Raw genomic sequence first — 21,009 nt, 5'->3', positions numbered from 1 at the left:
AAGTAGTTTTTGTGGTAAAATGTTCCTAGATTTACATAAGTAGTTCACAGCCTGTGATTGTTTAACAACCAAACTGAAATTATTTTTTAGAGTATATTGCAGCAATGTGATATGTATTACTCGTAGAAAGCAATCATGGTTATGTGTTTGACGCCACCTTAGGACAATATACCTGTACATGTAGCCCTAATATGTATTAAATCACATATTGTCAACATCGAGATCAACACACTAAAACTGAAACAAAAAGTCACAGTCTATACTTTTTCTCTATTAATTCAATACAATAAAATTGACAACTGCTTTAACATCTTTACATATTGAGTATTTCAGACCAGAGAGAGGCGAGGTGCAACAAAAGTTTCATCCTAATCATTTTATTTAGTAATGCAGGTTACAAAGATTAGCAGCCAGTGAGGCTGATGTGGACCTTCAATTAACTAATAAAATGTGAAATAATGAACAAAATAATTTATAAAATTTCTACATAACACAAAATGACTGAATGGCAATTGCTCACGAATCCACGATGCAGTGAGCTTCGTCAGCCACAACATGGACTACGTTTTTTTAATAAACATCAGATAACAACATTTCTCTACATTTCTTACCACTGATATAAAGTACTTCCGGATGGGCAAACACGATGCTAACACGTCCGCACAACACATTTTCCACAGAATCACCTTGGACTTCGATCCCTGTCTCTTTGTCCGCTTCAGAACATTTAACCGGATAATTGCTGCTAACTGTCCTTGCTTCTTAATTTTCTCAACTTGGTCCATCATCAAAGCGGTCAATGGTGACACAATAATTACAATCGAGCATTACTTTCCAAAAAAGTTACCAAAAAAGTTAAACATACTCGGCAGAAGTTGATATATTAAAGACTTGCCATATCCTGTTGGCAGGACGGCTAGCACATCTCTCTTTTGCTGCACCACTGCTCTCAAAGCCTCTAGCTGTTTAGTTTTTTAACTTTAAATCAGGCGTTCCGCGTTCAGTTAAGGAAAACTTCAATGCGCGGTCAAATTCAATGTTTGACATGTCCGCCATGTCCATGGGCAACGTCCACAGCGACGAGCAAGGATGCTGCTAACAATATTTGCTAGCTAACTTTAACCCGCAAAACAAACTCTAAGTCTCTGCCTGGCCCTAAGCTAACATAAAAATACTGCAACGATGCTTAACCTATAAATTCTACGCGCCTGAGTCAGTCTTCTGAGTCTTTCTGTTCCGCCATTTTGGGAATTTATTTTGGGCATTTATTTTGGGCATGCGCTCTTGCCTCGCCTGTCACATTCCTGACAGCCGATCACGTGGAGCAAATCGGATTTGGCCAGATCTCGCCTTCGGCTTCGTCCACAAGAGATCTGGGAACGAGATTATCATCAATTTGGAAGAAACACAACATGGACTTTTATGTGGACTACAGCTGTAAAGACAACAACGAAACAGGCAGAACCAAGCTTACTGTTTCTGACTTTGGTACCACAAGCATCAGAGATGTAAAGTACGCTATTCAGGCTGCCATTCAAGCACCAGTTTGCGATCAACAGCTGTTTTATCAGGGTCAACCAGTCACAGACGATGACATGACTCTCAGCAGATTGTATTTCCGAGAGGGTGACTGTTTTAAAGTGCAATTTCTTGCTACAGTGGACATTGCAGGAATGACTGAGCTAGTGGACGTGCTGAAAAACTTTTCTCAAAACACTGTCGAAAAGCTCAATACACAGCCTCCAAACTGTACGCTTGCGACAGAAGACAACTCTGATGGCTCGAGCCTGTGGTTCTACGACCAGTACCTGCAGCTTGTCATTGCCATAGATAAGCTTTCCAATTCTTTTTTCATCCCATGGAAACAGTTAAAAACCGCTGCTCAAAGACACTTTTTCGTTCAAGAGGGGGGATTTGATGCATTTCTTGTGGTGTTTAAATTCTCACAGCGACTGAACTTGGTTGAGGATAGTATCAAGTGAGTTTTTTAATTGGATACCCACGTGATCATGCATCGATTACGTGAGAAATAGAACCAATCACTATCGAGAATTTTGTTATTGATACGATTATTATTAATTATTATTATATGGCTGTGTCTCACAAGGACTGGGAACTACCGAATTCACGAATTTGATTAGCTGAAGTTGATATTGACCGCGGTCTAGATTTTCCCATCTAGACCGGCATCTAGACTGGTTTCATTTTGCGTTGAAAAAGTAGCAAACTAAAATACAAAAATGTTCACCGTTTTCTTTTATTTTCTTCTCAATCATTGATGGAAGTGCCGAAAAACCTGATGACAAAAAAAAAGTAAAGAGGATGAACAAATTTCGGCAGGGTTAAGTTAAGCTCATCTCCATTTGCAAGCAAAATGTCAGCAAACCAGTTTCATTAAACGATTTAAATTTTTCTTGTTTGCCATATAATAAGCATCTTATTAACCGAGCTAAGTCGGTCTGTATGACAGAATCTTGACCTCGGTCGTGTGTACAGACCTTACTACGTTCGGTCTGTACTCACGACCTCGGTCAAGATTCTCCCATACAGACCTCCTGCTCGGTTAATAAGAGCTAATTATTATATGGCTTGTTCTTGTAGCCGATATAACACCTACTCTGATTGGCTAATTGTAGGGCATTATTCTCCCGTAATGCCCATGGGCCGATTACTGGCATGCAAAAACAAAGCAAAAAGCCACATAATAAGCAACTTATTAACCTTGAACATTTGGTCTTTACAGGAAAATCTCAAACCTCTGCAGCGAGGTCAATACAGCAGGGTCTCAAACTGAGGTTTTTCCTTAAAGACCTCACTCTTGGTTAATAAGTAGTTATTATTATTACTATTATCAAAATGTTATTTTTAATTATTGACATTTTTTGTTCTGCAGCCCTGAAGTTGCAATGCAAGTTGTTATGCAGCAACATAACGTTCATGAATTTTGTCTTGATCTTTTGGGGAGCTTTGCGGAGGCGAGAGAGGAGCAGAAGTTTATTTTGTCAAAAGGTGTTTTTCCTCATGTGATTGATGCTCTTTTACTTCAGCCAGCCTCCCCAAGGGAGTATGAGTCAAGGTCGGCAGTGATTGGTGTAAATGAAGCTGCTATTGAATGCTGCTCAGGGTGGGTCTATATTCACACTGCTTGCCCCCAATCAATCTAAGTAAATGTGTAAATATCATGAGATGTTTGCACTTGTGTGTTATTTGGAATGTCATTGGAAAGGCCTATTGGAAGGGGTTTCAAAAGTCAATTGTTCTAAATGAAGTATAATTAGGCCTCTATAAAGCTAAAAGTGGAATTTCCAGAGGGGTTGAGGAGCTGGGGTTCAAATAAAAAAGAACCTTCCATTTTTTGAGAAGCAATTAATTATTGTAGTTCGTATTTATGGTGTAGACTCAAAACTCAGTTTTTGTTGACTCAGAAAGTACATGTGTGTATGATTAATGATTGTTGACACAGTGAGCATGTTTTTAATCTGTGCCTACAGTTTTCTAGTTTCACTGCTATTATGAGAATGTAACAGTTGGTGTATTTATGAAGTTACATTTCATGAGTGAAAAATGAGGGGGAGGCTACTTTGCGAGTCTGTGAGCCCGAGCCTCGAGCCATGAGCCACAAGCTGCAAATCTCATTTTGCAAGCCCTAAAAGATTCCCAACAAAAAATCCTTAAACAAGCGTTATGTCCAAATATGATATTTATTACATGCGGGGTACTTTCATTTTGCCAAATGGACCAGTCAGAGACCAGTGGGAATACCCAAGGAAAATGGAACAACATTTTCTGATCAAACTGGGCCAATCAAGAGGAGTGGCTATTACCATAGTTTATTCCTTTTCCGAATTCCCTAGATAAGTGAAAAGAAGTAGGGAAATGAACTGGTTTGTCAAAAACGGAACAGCAGATTCGGTTGTAATATTCCGACTGAAATAAGTGGACCACCTCCAGGGATGATCCTGAATATTCTGGTCAGAAGGATTGAAATGGACCTTTACATTTGACTTCCCACTGAAATTTCAGATTTTGGTAGCTGCAAGTGAGAGCAACTTTTGCTTATCTTTAACTAGTTTTCAAGGAGTTGCAAGGGTTTTGGGAAGCAGGCTGTACACCCCTACCCAATTTTTCTGGAAGTATCCCCTGGGAATGAAGTACATATTTTTAGGAATTCCAGTGAGAACGTGACATGCCAAATGGCTTACTGGACTTCTGGAGAATCTTCAAAAATCATCAAAAGCGTCATTATTAATATATTTATAAAATAAAATACAATGTAATACATGGTTGCTTGTAGATATGGAATTTCTCTTTTCATGTTCAACTTTGCATCTCACTCATTTACTACACTCCTCAGAAGATATCAAGTTAAACGCTCAAGGAGAAATTCCATATCTACTTGCTCCCATGTATTATTCTCTGTTTAACAATGATAATTGTCCAGCAATACCCTTTCAACTTGTGTAGGACAGACTTGCATAAAGTTTAATCCTGTTAAGGGCAGGGAGGCCAAAACAATACTCCATCTAGGTATAAGGGAGTTTCCTCCTTGAGTATGAGGTATACATGTATCAATATCTGACTCTCTTTTGTCCTCTCTAGATTTGTAGAGTATGATGCCAACATTCAGGAGGAAGTGTCAAAAATGCCACCACTGATTGACAAGTTACTCTTTATGACAGACAGGTACCAATCAGAGCCTGCAGGATATTCACCATCTGCAAGCCAGGAGGCTTGTAAAGCTCTGCTGTACTGCACATATAATGTCAAATCTGCCCAGCCATTGGTGGATTGTGGTGCTCTAGGGAAAATGGTGAATATCACAAAAAGCCTTGACAAGGACAACGATACCCCCTTAAGGTGGGAAGATATATTGCAGATCTGCCATTTAATTTTTATGGTAAACCAAAACCTATGCAATCAATGTCTGAGCTATTGCAGAGTTTATACCTACATGTATGTTGACCAAATTACACCATCACATTGATGCAACTTTGTCACATGAACTTGTTTACACACTGCTTGCATCAATCAGAAATAACTTGTAGCTTACAACATACGATGTTGCAGAATTCTATGATTGGCATGGGGTTTAACATAAATATGTCACAATAATTTCAACTAAATGTACATTTCATAACACAAAATGTAAAATCTTCTTCTAAGCTTGCTGTATCCAGCAAAGTTGAATTGTCTAAATTAGCCCCTAGTTACGCGATCAAATCTCTGGTGGGGTGGGCGCACAGCAAGATAGCTTGTGAACACAGAAGATTTCCAGCTTTTGTTTTTTTTTTTGGGTAGGTGAATCAAAAGCTGGAAATTTGTCTGTGTTCAACAGGCTTACAGTTAGATGGTGGGCTAAAAGTACAAAGCAGTGTGAAGTGTTAGTCGACCAATCAAAGCAGATATGGTTTGGTACCAGCCTGGAGGGGTTACTCCATGTATAAGCTGTATGGGTATGTGCTGCTGTGAATGGTATGGTTTGCAAGCAGTTGAGTTTGGGATAGGGTATGGAAATCAGACAGTCTTGGTCTAGAATAGGGTATAATTAACTAGAAAAGTGGCCAGTGGATAAGTAATTTAGTCTAAAACGGGCTCTTTACCTGGGGTTCTGTACTAGAAATTGAAACTTGGAAGTGACTTTGTAAGATATTAGTTTAGTTAGCGTATGTTGGACTACGACAGTAATAAAGTTTCTGCATTGGAAATAGCTAGTCTGGGATAGAGTATGGGTGTTTGATGCCTACTTTAGTATCCAACTGATCATGGCCTAGTATAGGGTAAGGGTCCCAGCGGTGTGGGACCAGACACTCATCAGTGCTGGATGGGGGTTCTTTTGGAATGGTTGCCAAAAGTAACTGGCTGCTGGTGAAAATCGCCATCTACAGTTGTATAGTTAGCTCCTCCAACACGGTTGGCTTCCAATTGATGATATCATTCGAGCAAAAAAACTATCACTTCTTCACAAAATCAGTGATGGTTCGGGCCCGGAATATCTTTCCTCCTATGCTAGATACGTCAAGAGTTGTCACGATTGCAACACGAGGAGTTGCACACCCCTGCACCCTCCCCTTAGATCCCTCCTGCCACAGTAAATTATATGGGAGATCAGGTTTTAGCATTAGATAAGACCTCATCAATTTTGGTTGTTAACTTATGTCTCTTTATCAGGTACTGCTGTTGTCTGTTCCTGGCTAGAATGCGTTCAGCCCCTTTGATCAAGCTGGACAGAGACACTTGTGCTGCTATAGATGAACTAATTGACCTATTTCTAGACAGCCATGTTCCCGATGAAATGTCAAAATGGGAGGAAGAAATGTCTGCTATTTGGATGACGATCATTCCTCTGGTTCACCTTGCTTTTGCTGCAGGAAAGGAATATTACCTATGCAGTAACGGCAATGACCAGGATGAGAACCAAATCAAGGACCAAAAATATGGGAACAATGTCCATGGTACTCATCAAAGTGAAGAATCTTGTTTTATGGAAAGTGAGCCGCCAACCAACTCCACACCCGAAGCGCAGAATGCTAGCATGGCTAATATAAAGAAATCACAAGGTGGTTACCGATTATCCAACTCTGGCAGCAAAGAAGAAAAACTGTCTGATATGCAAGTATTTGGAAGTATGGAAAGTACAACTTCATCGATGTCTGACAATAAGGATTGTGTGATTGCAGGGCAGAAGAATCAATTCCTATGGCCAGGTTCCACGTCAACACAAAAGCTTGGAGTCTTTTCCCTGGTGCATACACTTTCCATTAAGGATAATCTGCAGACAGCGCTATCAGAGAATATCATTCCATACCTGGTTTGCCTGTCGTGGCGCCTCAACCTTGACGAGAGGGTAAAATTGAGCACCGGTCTGGAGAATGTACCTTCTCTGAAAGTTGCTGCCAAATCTGTGCTTGCTACTGTTTATGGTTTTGACATGGTTTCAAATTTATAAATGCTGTTTTCTGGTTTTTATTGTTTTCATTTGGCTTTTGAGTTTTTTTTTAGAGTACAGTCGAACCTGTATATAACGGCTCTCTATTAAGAGGCCAGTTTTCAAAGTCCCGATTTTTCACTCATACAAACGCTGTATTTGTTACATGTATTAGGCGGCCACCTCTATTAACTGGCCGCGGCCATCCTGTAGCAGTCATATGTTTGTCTAATTTTGTTGTTTTGACCTGTATTAAGCGGCCACCCTGAACCTAACAACTATAAAATTGAACGTATCAACTATGAAATGACGGAATGAGATGTTTCATAGAGTCATATAGTCTCGTTCGCAGCCGTTATTATAGGGTCGTTGTATGACGACCCTAATAACGGCTGCGAAGGAGATTTTAAGTCATAGAAATACAGTACTGTATACCGTAGAAGAGAAGAGGACAATTTATAGCATCATACTTTTACACGATATTACGTATATTATACTATTAAGTTACAGGTTAGCACTGAACTGAAGTATTGGTCGCTTGAAAGAGTGTTGATTGTCCTACTGTTTCATGGCATGAAGTGTTCTTGTATGATGCGCCATTAAAATTGACATTAGACCACGCCCAGTGAGTATTTTCCGTGATCCTGTATTAAGCGGCCAGTTCCTCAAGTCGCGAGGGTGGCCGTATATACAAGCTATATACTGTATAAACACTGTATATTGCAGTTCTCCTTGATTATGAATCCCTGACCGAGGTCGTGGCGTTCGTTTTCTTGGGCTAAGGAGAGCTGAGGGCCTCTTATATGAGCCCGGTAACCTGGCTGGCTCAGTTACCGGGACGAATTTTGTTGTCTGTTCATATGGGAAATTTCAGCCCGGTCGACCGGGATGCAACTGGGATTAAGTTCAAGAAATAAAACCAAAATGGTGGAACATACATCTAAACTTGCAATTGTATCGTTCGCGATTATTGTAGCTTTGTTTACGTACTTGTTTATGGAAAGAGGTACAAGGCAAAAATTACGCCTCTTTGGCCGCTATGTCGAACTATGATACGAAAACGAAGCTTATTTTTTTCGCTATGTTGTCAAAAAAGTTTCGTCCCGGTCACCCGGGAGAGAATGTTCATACATGTGTGGGGAAATTTTCATCCCGGTTACGGAGATCCCGAAAGCAAAATCCAAAATCTCGGTAATCGGGCCAACCCGGCTTCTCACAACACGTGGAAATCTCTACGAAGAAAAGACCTAACAGAGTGGCGAGGCGAGATCACGGAAACCGAGCCAGGCCAGTTAACCTGGGCCTTAAGTGCGTGAGGCAGAAGCCGGTAAGCTTCTCTCGATTGTGTTCGTAAAACTTGCATATTATGCTCCTAGCACTGCTCAAAATTTTTGGAAATTATGCCCGAAGTATGCTCGTTTCTCTAAATTATGCTCCTCGCCTCAAAATTATGCTACTTGGTTTTTCGGCCAAATAAAGACAGAACAGGGCGGAATAATTTTTCTTAGCCCTGATGATGCAGTAGGTCGGTGAAAGCTTGGATTTTTAAAAGATTTTGATATCAATTTTACAGTAGTGTAAGGCCTCAATTGAACTTTTGTCAGTTTCATTTAAAATGCTACTGAAGGCCAACATCCAACGATTACAGTTGTGATTTGACAACGGAAAAAACACTACACAACCTCCTTAGCTAAACATGGATATTTCGGTGTTATTTATTTATTTATTTTTTTGATTAACGTCGACCCGGCTAGGCTCGATCCGGGGGAGGTACTTTGGAAATTTCTGGGTGGGCATGTGCCGCTGGGACCCTGGAACCCTTAGCCTACACCAGAGTTAGTTCAGCTGAATTTTGCTACCCTATACTAGAGTAAACCCCCCAAATCCCCCCATCTATCGACACTGTTGAGGCTGATTTGCGTAAATTTAAACTTGCCGATTTGATTTTTTTATATTTTTGAGTGGCAATTCCTGGTTTCCTTAGTCTAGATAAAATCTTCAACCAACTGGTCAGTTTTGTGAAAAATTATACCCTACTCTAGACCCAAACGCTCTGATTAATATACCCTATCCTAGAGTAAACTGCTTGAAAAACATACCCTTCACAGCGGCACATACCTATACAGCCCATATATGGCAGTGCCCCCCCTCCCCCCCACGCCGGGGGCTCGATTTCCTCGATTTCCAGCCGTTTGTTTATCCTCCTCCCACAAACAGGGCCAAGGAACGCGGGCTCACAAACCGGCTGGAAATCGAGCCTACGGCAAAATAACACAATACAATGCTTTAGACTAAACAGGCTTCCCGCTGCTTGCTTTTCTTGTTCCCAGTACCAAACTATAACCAACTGTTATGCAATGCTCCACCACTATCAAAAACAGTGACGATGACGCGCCATCTGTAAGACGATACGGGTACTTTTTCTGTCAGGTAAGGTAAGTCACGGCGGAGCCTCCTTGCATAGAACTTTGTTTAGTACCCCCCGGGAGATGGCTGCCATTTTCTCACCATTTTCATCAAGCATGCCCGATGAAAGTGGAGTCCAATATTTTAAATTGCGGTAATCGCCGAAATGCGGAAATATTTCCACATAACATAACCTTTGTGAGTCATTCGCATAATTTTACATCATTTGTATTGCAAAACTGATACAAGAAGGCAAGAAACAAACAACTAAGCTTTGTTAAGGCATAGCTCATCGAGCATGGACTTTTATGTGGACTACAGCTGTGAAGGCAACAACGAAACAGGTAGAACCAAGCTTACTGTTTCTGACTATGATACCACAAGCATCAGAGATATTAAGTACGCTATTCAGGCCGCCATTCAAGCACCAGTTTGCGATCAACAACTGTATTATCAGGGACAACCGGTAACAGACGATGACATGACTCTCGGCAGACTGTATTTCCGGGAGGGTGACTGTTTTAAAGTGAAGTTTCTTGCTGCAGTAGACATTGTACGAATGACTGAGCTAGTGGATGTGCTGAAGAACTTTGCTCAAGAAATTGTAGAAAAGCTCAATAGACAACCTCCAAGTAAGCTCGCGGCAGAAGACAACTCTGATGGCATAAGCCCGCGGTTCTACGACGAGCTTGTCCTTGCGATAGGTGAACTTTGCTACTCCATGTTCATACCATGGAAACAGTTGAGAACTGCTGCTCAAAGACACTTTTTCGTTCAGGAGGGAGGATTTGATGCATTCTTTGAGGTGCTCAAATTTTCACAGCGACTGAACTTGGTCGAGGATGACATCAGGTGAGTTTTTAATAAACCTGAATTCCATCGAGGGCCCGGGGGAGGACTCCCGGCGTTGACAAAACCAGAACCGGACCGGATCGGACCGGATTGGACCGGATCGGATCGGACCGGATCGGATCACGGATCGGATCACGGATCGGATCACTGATCGGATCACGGATCAGATCACTGATCGGATCACGGATCAGATCACGGATCGGATCACAGATCGGATCACAGTTCAGATCACGGATTGGATCATGGAACAGATCACGGAACGGATCATGGATCGGATCATGGATCGGATCACAGAATGGATCAAGGAAAAAAATTCAAAATTCAAGAGTCAAAATTCAAAATTTTGCTGAGCAAATTACACTAGTGACTATTGTGAGCATAACATTTTATTTAATTCAGGTGTGATATTCCTCAGTTTCTTTCTTTATAATATCAAAGGCAAACTGTCATAAAATGAGTCAGCATGATAATAGTACGACGAACTTATGAATCGGAACCCAAAAAATAAAAACACACTAAACAAATTAAATACCTGATGATTTCAAACAATTTCCATTTTTTGAGACCAGTCTATACTTTTACAAGATATGAGTTTGGAATACGATATTTCCCACTGGAATAAAACAAAGCAAACTGATCCAGGCTTTGTCGACGACGGAGGACTCCCATATTATAAGTACAGGGATGCTCGAAGGGCTAAAAAAGCAGTTTTGGCTCAGCCTCAGCGGAAGAAGTTCAGCGGAAGTTTTTGTGGTACCTTTTAGGCTATTTCGGGATAAAAAGTGGCGATATTAAAACATGACATTTTTTTTCAAAATTTCCAACAAGCACCTTGGTCCTTTAAATATGGAAGTCCCCCACCCTCCCCCTGGGATTGAGGGTCACTCAGAAGTTTCATTTCAGTAATATTATTGATTACAGAAAGTGTCAAAATGTGGTACCGGTAATCAGCTATTGCCTTGTGTGCCACTTTTTTGTTCTTACCACATTTTGATGTCTTCTGTGATCAGTTACAATACTGAAAAGACGCATAACAACGTAGAATCAATTTGTTAAATTAAAACACAAGGGTTTACTGGAAAATAAACCAGTTGTAGAAACTACATGTACATCCTGAACCAGAGTAGCATACTTTCTGTATCTTCTCTAGTGAGGATACTGGTGACATCATTTCTCACTTTTTCAGAGTTGTTTGTACAAACAGTCAGTTTGTCTATACAATAGAAAATAATGTAAATACACTGTGTCTTGAAGATATGAATTTTACTTTCTTATGTTAAATGCAATATTTTACTCACTCCCTGTGCTTGTTCATAAAATATTGGTTTTACCACATGAAAATAAAATTCATATCCTCGCAATGCCATGTTATTTAGATACAATAAAAACCTGTTTGTAAGAACCTGGTGGTTTAAGAACCTGCTGGCAGAAATTTGCCATTTAATACCCAAAAATATAAGAACCTGTTTAGCCAAGCAAGATCAAGCAGGTTCTTATATGTGGGTTACAGATAATGATAACATTTCAACCAAGGAGTGTGACTTTAAGATTTCAAATTTATATTACAAGAAAATATAGAATACAGTTGTAACGATAGATTATAAGGAAAGAGCTGGATAAGTTGGTCCAAGAGATTTACTTACTTCTTAGAGTTTCCACTCTAAGTAGCAAGTAAGTGTCTTGTATGGGGCGCCGTTTGTAAATTTATTATTTAGACCGAATTTATGCCATTTTCCCCTTATTTATAAATAATTGGAAATGCCACAAAATTTGTTTATAAATAAGACACAAGAACTTGTCCGTTGATATGTAAATAATTATTTTAGGTACGTCCTGATTTATAAATAATCTTTTACCATAGAGTTATTATATATAAATAATAAATTAAACAACTTCAATTATTTATAAATCAGGTCATCTCTAAAATAGTTATTTACATATCATTAAGTTTGTAAATCCCATTATTTATAAATAAATTACTTCGCCGGGAGTGTAAATTCATTATTTAGAAATAATAAATTTCACCTCACCGAGTGTAAATTTATTATTTATAAATAATGAACTTCACTGAGTGTGTAAATTCATTATTTAGAAATAATGAATTTCTCCTCGCCGAGTGTAAATTTATTATTTATAAACAATGAACTTCATTGAGTGTGTAAATTCATTATTTAGAAATAATGAAGTTTCATTTCGCCGGCTGTAAATTTATTATTTAGAAATAATGAATTTAACCGTGTGTGTAAATTCATTATTTAGAAATTCATTATTTAGAAATTAATTATTTAGAAATAATGAAGTTTCATCTCGCCGAATGTAAATTTATTACTTAGCTCTTATTAACCGAGCTGGAGGTCTGTATGGGAGAATCTTGACCGAGGTCGTGAGTACAGACCGAACGCAGTGAGGTCTGTACACACGACCGAGGTCAAGATTCTCCCAAACAGACCGACTTAGCTCGGTTAATAAGATGTTTATTATATGGCAAAGAAGAAAACTTTAATTCGTTTAATGTAACTGGTTTGCCGACAGTTTGCTTGCGAACGGCGATGAGCTTAACTTAAACCTGCCGAAATTTGCTCGTTCTCTTTACTTGTTTGATTTGTCATCAGGCTTTTTGGCAGTGCCATAAATGATTGAGAAGAAAATAAAAGAAAATGGTGAACATTTTTGTATTTTAGTTTGCTACTTTGTCAACGCAAAATGAAACCGGTCTAGCTAGATGCCGGTCTAGATGGGAAAATCTAGATCGCGGTCAATATCGATTTCAGCCAATAATATTCGTGAATTCGATAGTTCCCAGTCTTTGTGAGACGCAGCCATATAATAATTAGAAATAATGAACTTCACTGAGTATGTAAATTCATTATTTAGAAATAATAAAAGTATGAATGGCTGACCCAGCGTCTCTTGCCCGATCGATTTCGGAGGCTTTTTCTCACGCTATAAGTGAGACAGTTAATGCTGCCCTTGCTCAGGTATGTATGCAGCCTGAAATTCAGCAGTGGCGGATCTAGGGTAGCCCCCCCCCCCCTTAATTGAGTTTAAGCGAGAATCGCGCTTCAAATATCTATTATGTAGTTCTTTTTCACTCAACAATTTGGCAGCTCACACTGCAACAGGAACAACGACAACGACAACGACAACAACTACTCAAAGGCCGAGGTAACAGGTAAATTTTAAGCCAAGAAATTGCTGAATGAACAAAATGCAGAACTTTTAAAATCGGGAAATCGAATAATGTCTTTACATGCTTAGATAATTCTTTGTAGCCTGCCAGGCTCACGTTGGAGCACAAACGCGCTCGGCGTAGCTGAGAGCGAGAAATCCACGGGCGAAGCCGCGAGAGGAGAAAGTCACTTTCTTGGCGCATCTTTCCCGTCGATCGCTATTCCTCTTCGTCACTCGCGCGTTTGATTCAAACGTGAGCCCACTCGCAGGTTAAATTCTTTGTGACCTTTGTGACCTTTGGACGGATAGCTGTGTGACACACTTTGTTTGGCTTGATGAAGTCACAGCTGGGCATGTCTATTCCAGGCAAGTCCAAAGATTGTACACGTGGAAAGCTAAATTCATTTACGTTAAAACCATTATTGAATTTCAATAGCAATCAGACCTTTCACTTAACACGCCAAGCGATTTTTGTTTTCTTCATGCAGCAGTTTCTTTTCTCAAAATTTACCCGTTACCTCGGCCTTTGAGTAGTTGTTCCTGTCGCAGTGTGAGCTGCCGAATTGCTGAGTGAATAAGAACTCCATAATAGATAGTTGAGGCGGGGGGTGGGGAGAACGGGCTCCCCGGCCCCTCCCCCAGATCCGCCAGTGCTGAATTTCAGGCTACATACCGCCGCCGTTACCTACTTGAGCAAGGGTAACATTAACTGTCTCACTTATAGCGCGAGAAACAGCCTCCGAAATCGATCGGGCAAGAGACGCTGGGTCAGCCATTCATACTTTCATTATTTCGAAATAATGAATTTACATACTCAGTGAAGTTCATTATTTCTAAGTAACAAATTTACACTCGGCGAGATGAAACTTCATTATTTCTAAATAATTAATTTCTAAATAATAAATTTACACACACGGTTAAATTCATTATTTCTAAATAATAAATTTACAGCCGGCGAAATGAAACTTCATTATTTCTAAATAATGAATTTACACACTCAATTAAGTTCATTATTTATAAATAATAAATTAACACTTGACGAGGAGAAATTCATTATTTCTAAATAATGAATTTACACACTCAGTGAAGTTCATTATTTATAAATAATAAATTTACACTCGGTGAGGTGAAATTTATTATTTCTAAATAATGAATTTACACTCCCGGCGAAGTAATTTATTTATAAATAATGGGATTTACAAACTTTATGATATGTAAATAACTATTTTAGAGATGACCTGATTTATAAATAATTGAAGTTGTTTAATTTATTATTTATATATAATAACTCTATGGTAAAAGATTATTTATAAATCAGGACGTACCTAAAATAATTATTTACATATCAACGGACAAGTTCTTGTGTCTTATTTATAAACAAATTTTGTGGCATTTCCAATTATTTATAAATAAGGGGAAAATGGCATAAATTCGGTCTAAATAATAAATTTACAAACGGCTCCCCATAGTCTTGGACCAGCTAATCCAGCTCTTTACTTCTATTGTTATAAATTGCTCTAGCCTAACTATTGAGCATTCTAATAGCCAATGTGGATTTTAACCTGCTATTTGGTAATACAGCTCACTTATGTCCAGGATTGAATGCAAGTATTGTTTAATTAGTGCTTCATATTTGGCAGGGTCATTTCACATTTTCATAGTACTTCATATTTGACAGAATTGTGTGTGTTTTGGTGACCTTGTACCAGTGAGGACACTTTGTGATGCTTATCATAAGGAATTTGAATCTCATTAGCATTCAATCCTGGACATACCTGATACAATTGTAAAATTTCTCAAGCTGGAAAATTCAAGGCCCAAGTGTCATATAGTAAACTATTTAATACTAACCCTGCTCGATTGAGCCATACTGGGGAATATTGGCTCTTGTTGTTTTTATACAGACCTCACTGCACTTGGCTCATACTGTCATGACCTCAGGCTAATATTTCCCAATTAATGGCCCTTGTGCTCAGTTAACAAGAGGTTGTTATTATTATTGAGGAGTTGTATAATTGGAGGATTTTGTGCAAAAAGGGCTTACATGTATATCGCTTTTTGGGCACTTATGATATTATTATTGGTATGTTTAAATATCTAATATATATTATTATTAATAGTGTGTTTAAATTTTATTATCACTGATGTGTTTTGTTCCACAGCCCTGGAATGTCAGTAGCAGTCATAATGCAGCAACACATCCTTAATGGATTTTGTCTCAATCTTTTGTGGAACTTTGCTGAGACTAGACAGGATCAGAAGTTTATTTTGTCAAGAGGTGTTTTTCCTCATATAATTGATGCTCTTTTACTTCAGCCAGGCTCAGCTGAGCTTGCTACTCTGGACCATGATTCAAGGCTGGCAGCTCATAGAGTGATTTGTGTTAATGAGGCCGCTATTGGATGCTGTTCAGGGTGGGTCTAATTATGTGCACTGCTTGTTCCTAATCATCCTATCAGTAAAAGTGCACATTAATTTGTATTCCGTTGATGAAGTCCATAAGGAGATTTGAATTGGTTTGTCATGCAATTTGCACTGAGCTGTTAGCCTGTAAATGTAATTTCTCGTGAATAGCATGGAATAATTGATTTTCCTTGTTAAAGCTGTCAAATAGTTTTTCTTCAATGGATGGGTTAAGCTGTTTGTTACGTTAAACCAGACTGAGACCGTCAATTTACAACTTCTTTTGAAACTAAAGTCAAGGACTCTTGTTATCAAATTGAAAACATCAATACCTTGCAGAAAGAATAAGAAAAGCTTTCATCCAATTTTTGGGCCAGAAGTTTATTTTTTAAACCCTCAGGTTTCTGTTGTGTTATCTTGTGCAATCACAATACCCTGACTTCATGTTAACCATTGTTGTGGACACTATACACTGTGGGAATGATTAGTTAGCCATGAACTGACATGCAAAATAGCTTGAATTTTGAACAAAGCAGAGACAATAAAAAATTGTTTTAAGTTGGACACAGTAAATAATAAATTAATGTGGAAATTCAAGCTGAAGATCCCATCAAGAATGTTCATGTTAGATTGTATTACAGTTCAACCTCTATTAAACGGCCACCCTTGGGGAAATGGATAGTGGCCGTTAAAGGGGGCTGGCCACTTACGGTAATAGTAAGAGGTGAAAACAATAGAAAAGCCGCCATTAGGACTTTGATTACTGGCGGCCTAATGGGGATGGCCATTTAATAGGTGGCTTAATAGGGGTTTACATGTAACTATAGTAAAGTTTGGAATGATTCAGATCAGTTTACATCTCTCCCTATGTTTCTCATTTTCTGTCAGTTTACATCTCTCATAATCTTGTCCAGGACAGGAAGGCGAAATACAGTCTTCTGCCCAGGTATAAGGGAGTCCCTTGGTATGTTAGGTGTATTTGCTGACTCTCTTTTGTCTTCTCTAGATTGGTAGAGTATGATGCCAACATCCAGGAGGAAGTATCAAAAATCTCACCACTGATTGACAAGTTACTCTGTATTACAGACAGGTGCCAATCAGAGCCTGCAGGATATTCACTGTCTGCAAGCCAGGCAGCTTCTAACGCTCTGTTTCATTGCACGTATAATGTCAAATCTGCCCAGCCATTGATGGGTTGCAGTGCTTTAGGGAAAATGGTGAATATCACACGGAAGCTTCTGATTGAAGAGAACAGTGATACCCCATTAAGGTGCAGGAAAGATGCATTGCAGAATATATCTTTAGTTAGAGATCTACCATTTAATATCTGAGCCATTGCAGGCTAGAGTTGTATACCTACATTGTATGCTGGCCAAATTTTACCATCATGAGACAACTTTGTCACATGAGCTTGTTTAGTTGCATCAATCAAAAATCACTTGTAACTTACAACATTCAACACTGTTTGAGGCTGCCAATGGTATGAGATTCTGCAATGTGTCCCGACAGTTGCAAACAAAAATGTTATAAATTAAAGTGCTTGGGATACTATGCACGCTCTGATTGGTTGCTAGGGGCGTTTAGATGAGAGTATATATAAACACAGTCGGAACATTGAAGATGTGCATATTTTTGTGAAATATTTCCTAAATGCAATAGTAAGAGTACTCTTTTCGTGTTTGCATATCCTCATTTAAACACTTCAATGGGGGCTTGAGAGAATTCTGGAAAGTTTTGCACACCCTCCACTATGTCTCGGGTTTGCATAACTGCCTGGCAAATTCTCCAAACCCCCCCCCCCCCCCCCCCCCCGCTATTGCTTAAATGCTTGATTAACACGAATACATGTATGTATCTTAGACTTCTTGTAGCTTGTGGCATCCAACAAATTTGGACTGTCTAAATTTAGTTATACATGAACAAACCTGTGGGAAGGGTGCATAGCAAGATGTTAGATGGTGGGCAGAAAGTAGCTACCAGTAGTCCAAGCCGTGACTAAAGCCCGAGTTGAGGAAGCAGATATTGGGTTCTTTTCATCTAAGAGGGTATAATCAGCCACCTTTAACAATGAAGATGTACATGTACAGTGGAACCCTTCCTACAGCCCCTCATTGTTACGGCCACTTAATTTGTTCTGGCCCGAACAAACGCTCTCTCAGCACAGTCAATCATTTTCTTATTTAAACAACCCCTTAATACGGCCACCCTGTCATTATGGCCAGATTTTTGTGCCCCGTTGGTGACTGGATTAACCGGGTTCCATTGTACTACTTTGTTGTTCCATTGTATTGTTAAATTGGTGGTTGTTAATTGCTATCATTTTAATGCCGTGTTATTATTATGTGAAGCGTATATCACTTAGAGATCCTTGAAATGCTAACCGTGTCTGTCAAAATTCCTGGATTTGCAGTGCGTATAAATGAGTTAAGTACGTAATCTGGAGATCATGCTTTTTAGCATTAGATAAGACCTCATCTTTTTTGGTCGTTACCTTTTGTCTCTTTATCAGGTACTACTGTTGTCTGTTCATGGCTAGAATGCGTTCAGCCCCTTTGATCAAGCTGGACAGAGACACTTGTGCTGCTATAGATGAACTAATTGACTTGTTTCTGGACAGCCATGTTCCAGATGAAATGTCAAAATGGGAGGAAGAAATGTCTGCTATTTGGATGACGATCATTCCTCTGGTTCACCTTGCTTTTGCTGCGGGAAAGGAATATTACCTATGCAGTTACGGCAATGACCAGGATGAGGACCAAACCAAGGACCAAAAATATGGGAACAATGTCCATGGTACTCATCAAAGTGAAGAATCTTGTTTTATGGAAAGTGAGCCGCCAACCAACTCCACACCCGAAGTGTACAATGCTAGCATGGCTAATATAAAGAAATCACAAGGTGGCTACCGATTATCCAACTCTGGCAGGAGACAAGAATTTAACCTGTCTGATGTACAAGTATCGCCTGAAAGTATGGAAGGTGCTACTTCATTAGTGTCTGAGAATAAAGGTGGTGTGGTTGCAGGACAGGAAAACCAATTCCTATGGCCAGGTTCCTCGTCAACACAAAAGCTTGGAGTCTTTTCCCTGGTACATACACTTTCCATTAAGGAGAATCTGCAGATAGCGTTATCAGAGAATCTCCTTCCCTACCTGGTTTGCTTATCTTGGCATCTCAACTCTGATGAGAAGGAAAAATTAAGCACCAGTCTAGCAAATTTTCACAGTGTTTCAGTACCTTCTCTGAAAGTTACTGCCAAATCTGTGCTTGCTACTGTTTATGGTTTTGACATGGTTTCAAATTTATAATGACTGTTTTTCAGGTTTTTATAGTTTTCATATGGTTGTCATCTTTTAGTGTGTACATTTATAACATGGTGTTTACTGCGCCTTTCAAAAACACGTTAATCGAATGGCGCGTTTCTTTGGGGTGATCTGGATCTTGGATCATGGTGCATCAAAGACACCAATGAATCCACTCTGGTCACAGATTGATTGGTTCCTTTGATCCATCATGCTCCGAGTGTCACATTCAGGATCACTGATCGTGATCCAGATCATCCCAAAGGAATGCACCCTAACTGACGGTTCTGGCTCCCCTCTATAAGCAAAAACTGAGTGGGCAAGCATGATATTCAAGAGCTGAATAGTGAATGTGTAAGTCACAAGTGAAGTAGCATGGGTGTTGAGAGTGAAAGTGAACGATTTTGGTTAATGACAAGTCATTCGGTCAGCAGTTCGACACTTTTTGGTCCTAATGTAGACTGTTCAAAGCCCTCTACTTTCTCGTATCTTTATTCGATCGTTGGACGCGAGAGAACTGGACTCCAGCGCAAAACAGAAGAGTTGACAGGGTAGGGGGTGGAGAATGAGAAAATTTGTTTAGCTCGCTTCACTCACCTCCCCTCCCCCCCCCCCCCACCACCACCCCCACATGCTTCGCACTCGCTTCGCTCGCTTTTTCTTCTGTGTGCGTTGCAAAATAGGGAGGCTGTGAATAGTCAATCAAGCAATCAATCAATCAATCAATCAATCAACACTTCATTTATACAGGTTGCGCCTAAGAGCTGAAAAAGCTCGATCAAAATAGTCCTAATGAAAACAGCCCATTTTGTTTTCAAGAGTCGATCAATTCTACATGTTTTGTTTACTGATAGCAAGCAATAACTGTAACACCAAGACTGAACATAATACTGAGACATGAAGTTACGCTACTCTTGCTCCATTGTATCCCATGTGACGTGATTTGATAATTACCATGTAACCGTTAAATAACCAAATGGAAGTGCACAATAGCACAATAACATTAAAATAATAATAAATTTAATAATTACTGCCAATTTATTCAGTAGTATTAAGAGTTTTGTGTTCATAAGTTTTTTTAACGAATAAACAAGCTAAATGTAAGCTAGATACAGTGTTTTGGGTAGAAATTATTTTAAATTATTTGGACTCCACAGTTCTACAATAAAGCTGACAGATGGAAGGCCACTTTTACTTAGAATAAAGGAGGAAACGAGCAAAGATCATTTGCTCTCGCAAAGTAAGGCGGTACCGCTTCAGATACGCCAGTGGCCATGTTCAAAAACGGGTACGAGAATGACATATTTGGGAATGAAAGTGGGAGAGCACTGAGGGAACTGGGAAACGGATTCACGAAGCTCTCCTAAGTTAGGTAAAGATAAAGTCTGCATAAGAGCCAAGTGGCCCATCAGGCCAGAGCGTATCCCGGTTTCTGTAGCATGAAGCGACTAAGAATATGTCTACTCCGCCATGAATTGGATGCTAGTCCATCGCAGGGTTACCCCCAGCATTAAATTCGCCGGTACCCATTTGTAACCCTGGGTGGAGAGAGGCACTGTACATGTGAGAGTAAAGTGTCTTGCCCAAGAACACAACACAATTTCCCCGGCCACGAGCGGACTAACCATGAGGCCACCGCGCCTCCTTAGTTAGGGATGGACCATTATTTTTTTTGAGCGAGGGGTGGGCAGTTTTCTATAGCATGACTTTTTTCTCACCTCTAGGTTGTGCATGACTTTTTGGTGGTCAATAGCTTGCGCAAGAATATGGACACACGACCTGGATGATAAAAAGGATCGTGACCAAAACACTACACGAGTACATACGAGTAACATACGCTTCGAGAATATCTGGGAGAATTTCTGGCGACTAATTCACTAATCAAAGGAAAACCTGAAGGATTTCCAATCATCAAACTGTATCGACCCCGAAACAAGAGCCGTTATTCGA

At 39.6% G+C, this 21,009-nt stretch overlaps 2 protein-coding genes and 1 long non-coding RNA gene across 3 annotated transcripts; all 3 read left to right on the top strand.

Annotated features, from left to right (window-relative positions):
* Positions 1-1,295: 1,295 nt before the first annotated feature.
* LOC110049882 (uncharacterized) lies at positions 1,296-7,544 on the top strand. Its single transcript, XM_089290496.1, has 4 exons — positions 1,296-1,978; positions 2,894-3,124; positions 4,600-4,857; positions 6,169-7,544. Exons 1-4 carry the CDS (start codon positions 1,413-1,415, stop codon positions 6,944-6,946), a joined length of 1,833 nt encoding a protein of 610 aa, XP_089146622.1. The 5' UTR covers positions 1,296-1,412; the 3' UTR covers positions 6,947-7,544.
* A 1,573-nt stretch (positions 7,545-9,117) lies between these two features.
* Positions 9,118-20,169, top strand: LOC110049870 (uncharacterized). The gene is made up of 4 exons (XM_020755713.2): positions 9,118-10,183; positions 15,517-15,768; positions 16,764-17,027; positions 18,267-20,169. The coding sequence occupies exons 1-4, from the start codon at positions 9,630-9,632 to the stop codon at positions 19,063-19,065; spliced, it is 1,869 nt and encodes a 622-aa protein (XP_020611372.2). The 5' UTR covers positions 9,118-9,629; the 3' UTR covers positions 19,066-20,169.
* LOC149112600 (uncharacterized) lies at positions 10,190-13,080 on the top strand. Its single transcript, XR_016207518.1, has 2 exons — positions 10,190-12,537; positions 12,617-13,080. It is a non-coding gene; the product is annotated as an uncharacterized LOC149112600 (long non-coding RNA).
* Positions 20,170-21,009: the final 840 nt, after the last annotated feature.

Source organism: Orbicella faveolata, unplaced genomic scaffold (assembly GCF_042242905.1).
Source record: "Orbicella faveolata isolate gen_17 unplaced genomic scaffold, um_ofav_v1 contig_2, whole genome shotgun sequence".
Lineage (NCBI taxonomy): Eukaryota > Metazoa > Cnidaria > Anthozoa > Scleractinia > Merulinidae > Orbicella > Orbicella faveolata.
Note: the sequence above shows the minus strand (reverse complement) of the source record. Positions and strands in the feature narration are given on the sequence as shown.

Coding starts and splice junctions, on each gene's coding strand:
- LOC110049882 (XM_089290496.1), top strand. CDS start 1,413: ATGGACTTTTATGTGGACTACAGCTGTAAAGACAACAACGAAACAGGC. Junction 3,125..4,599: donor GCTATTGAATGCTGCTCAGG/GTGGGTCTATAT, acceptor TGTCCTCTCTAG/ATTTGTAGAGTATGATGCCA. Junction 4,858..6,168: donor GACAACGATACCCCCTTAAG/GTGGGAAGATAT, acceptor TCTCTTTATCAG/GTACTGCTGTTGTCTGTTCC.
- LOC110049870 (XM_020755713.2), top strand. CDS start 9,630: ATGGACTTTTATGTGGACTACAGCTGTGAAGGCAACAACGAAACAGGT. Junction 15,769..16,763: donor GCTATTGGATGCTGTTCAGG/GTGGGTCTAATT, acceptor TGTCTTCTCTAG/ATTGGTAGAGTATGATGCCA. Junction 17,028..18,266: donor AACAGTGATACCCCATTAAG/GTGCAGGAAAGA, acceptor TCTCTTTATCAG/GTACTACTGTTGTCTGTTCA.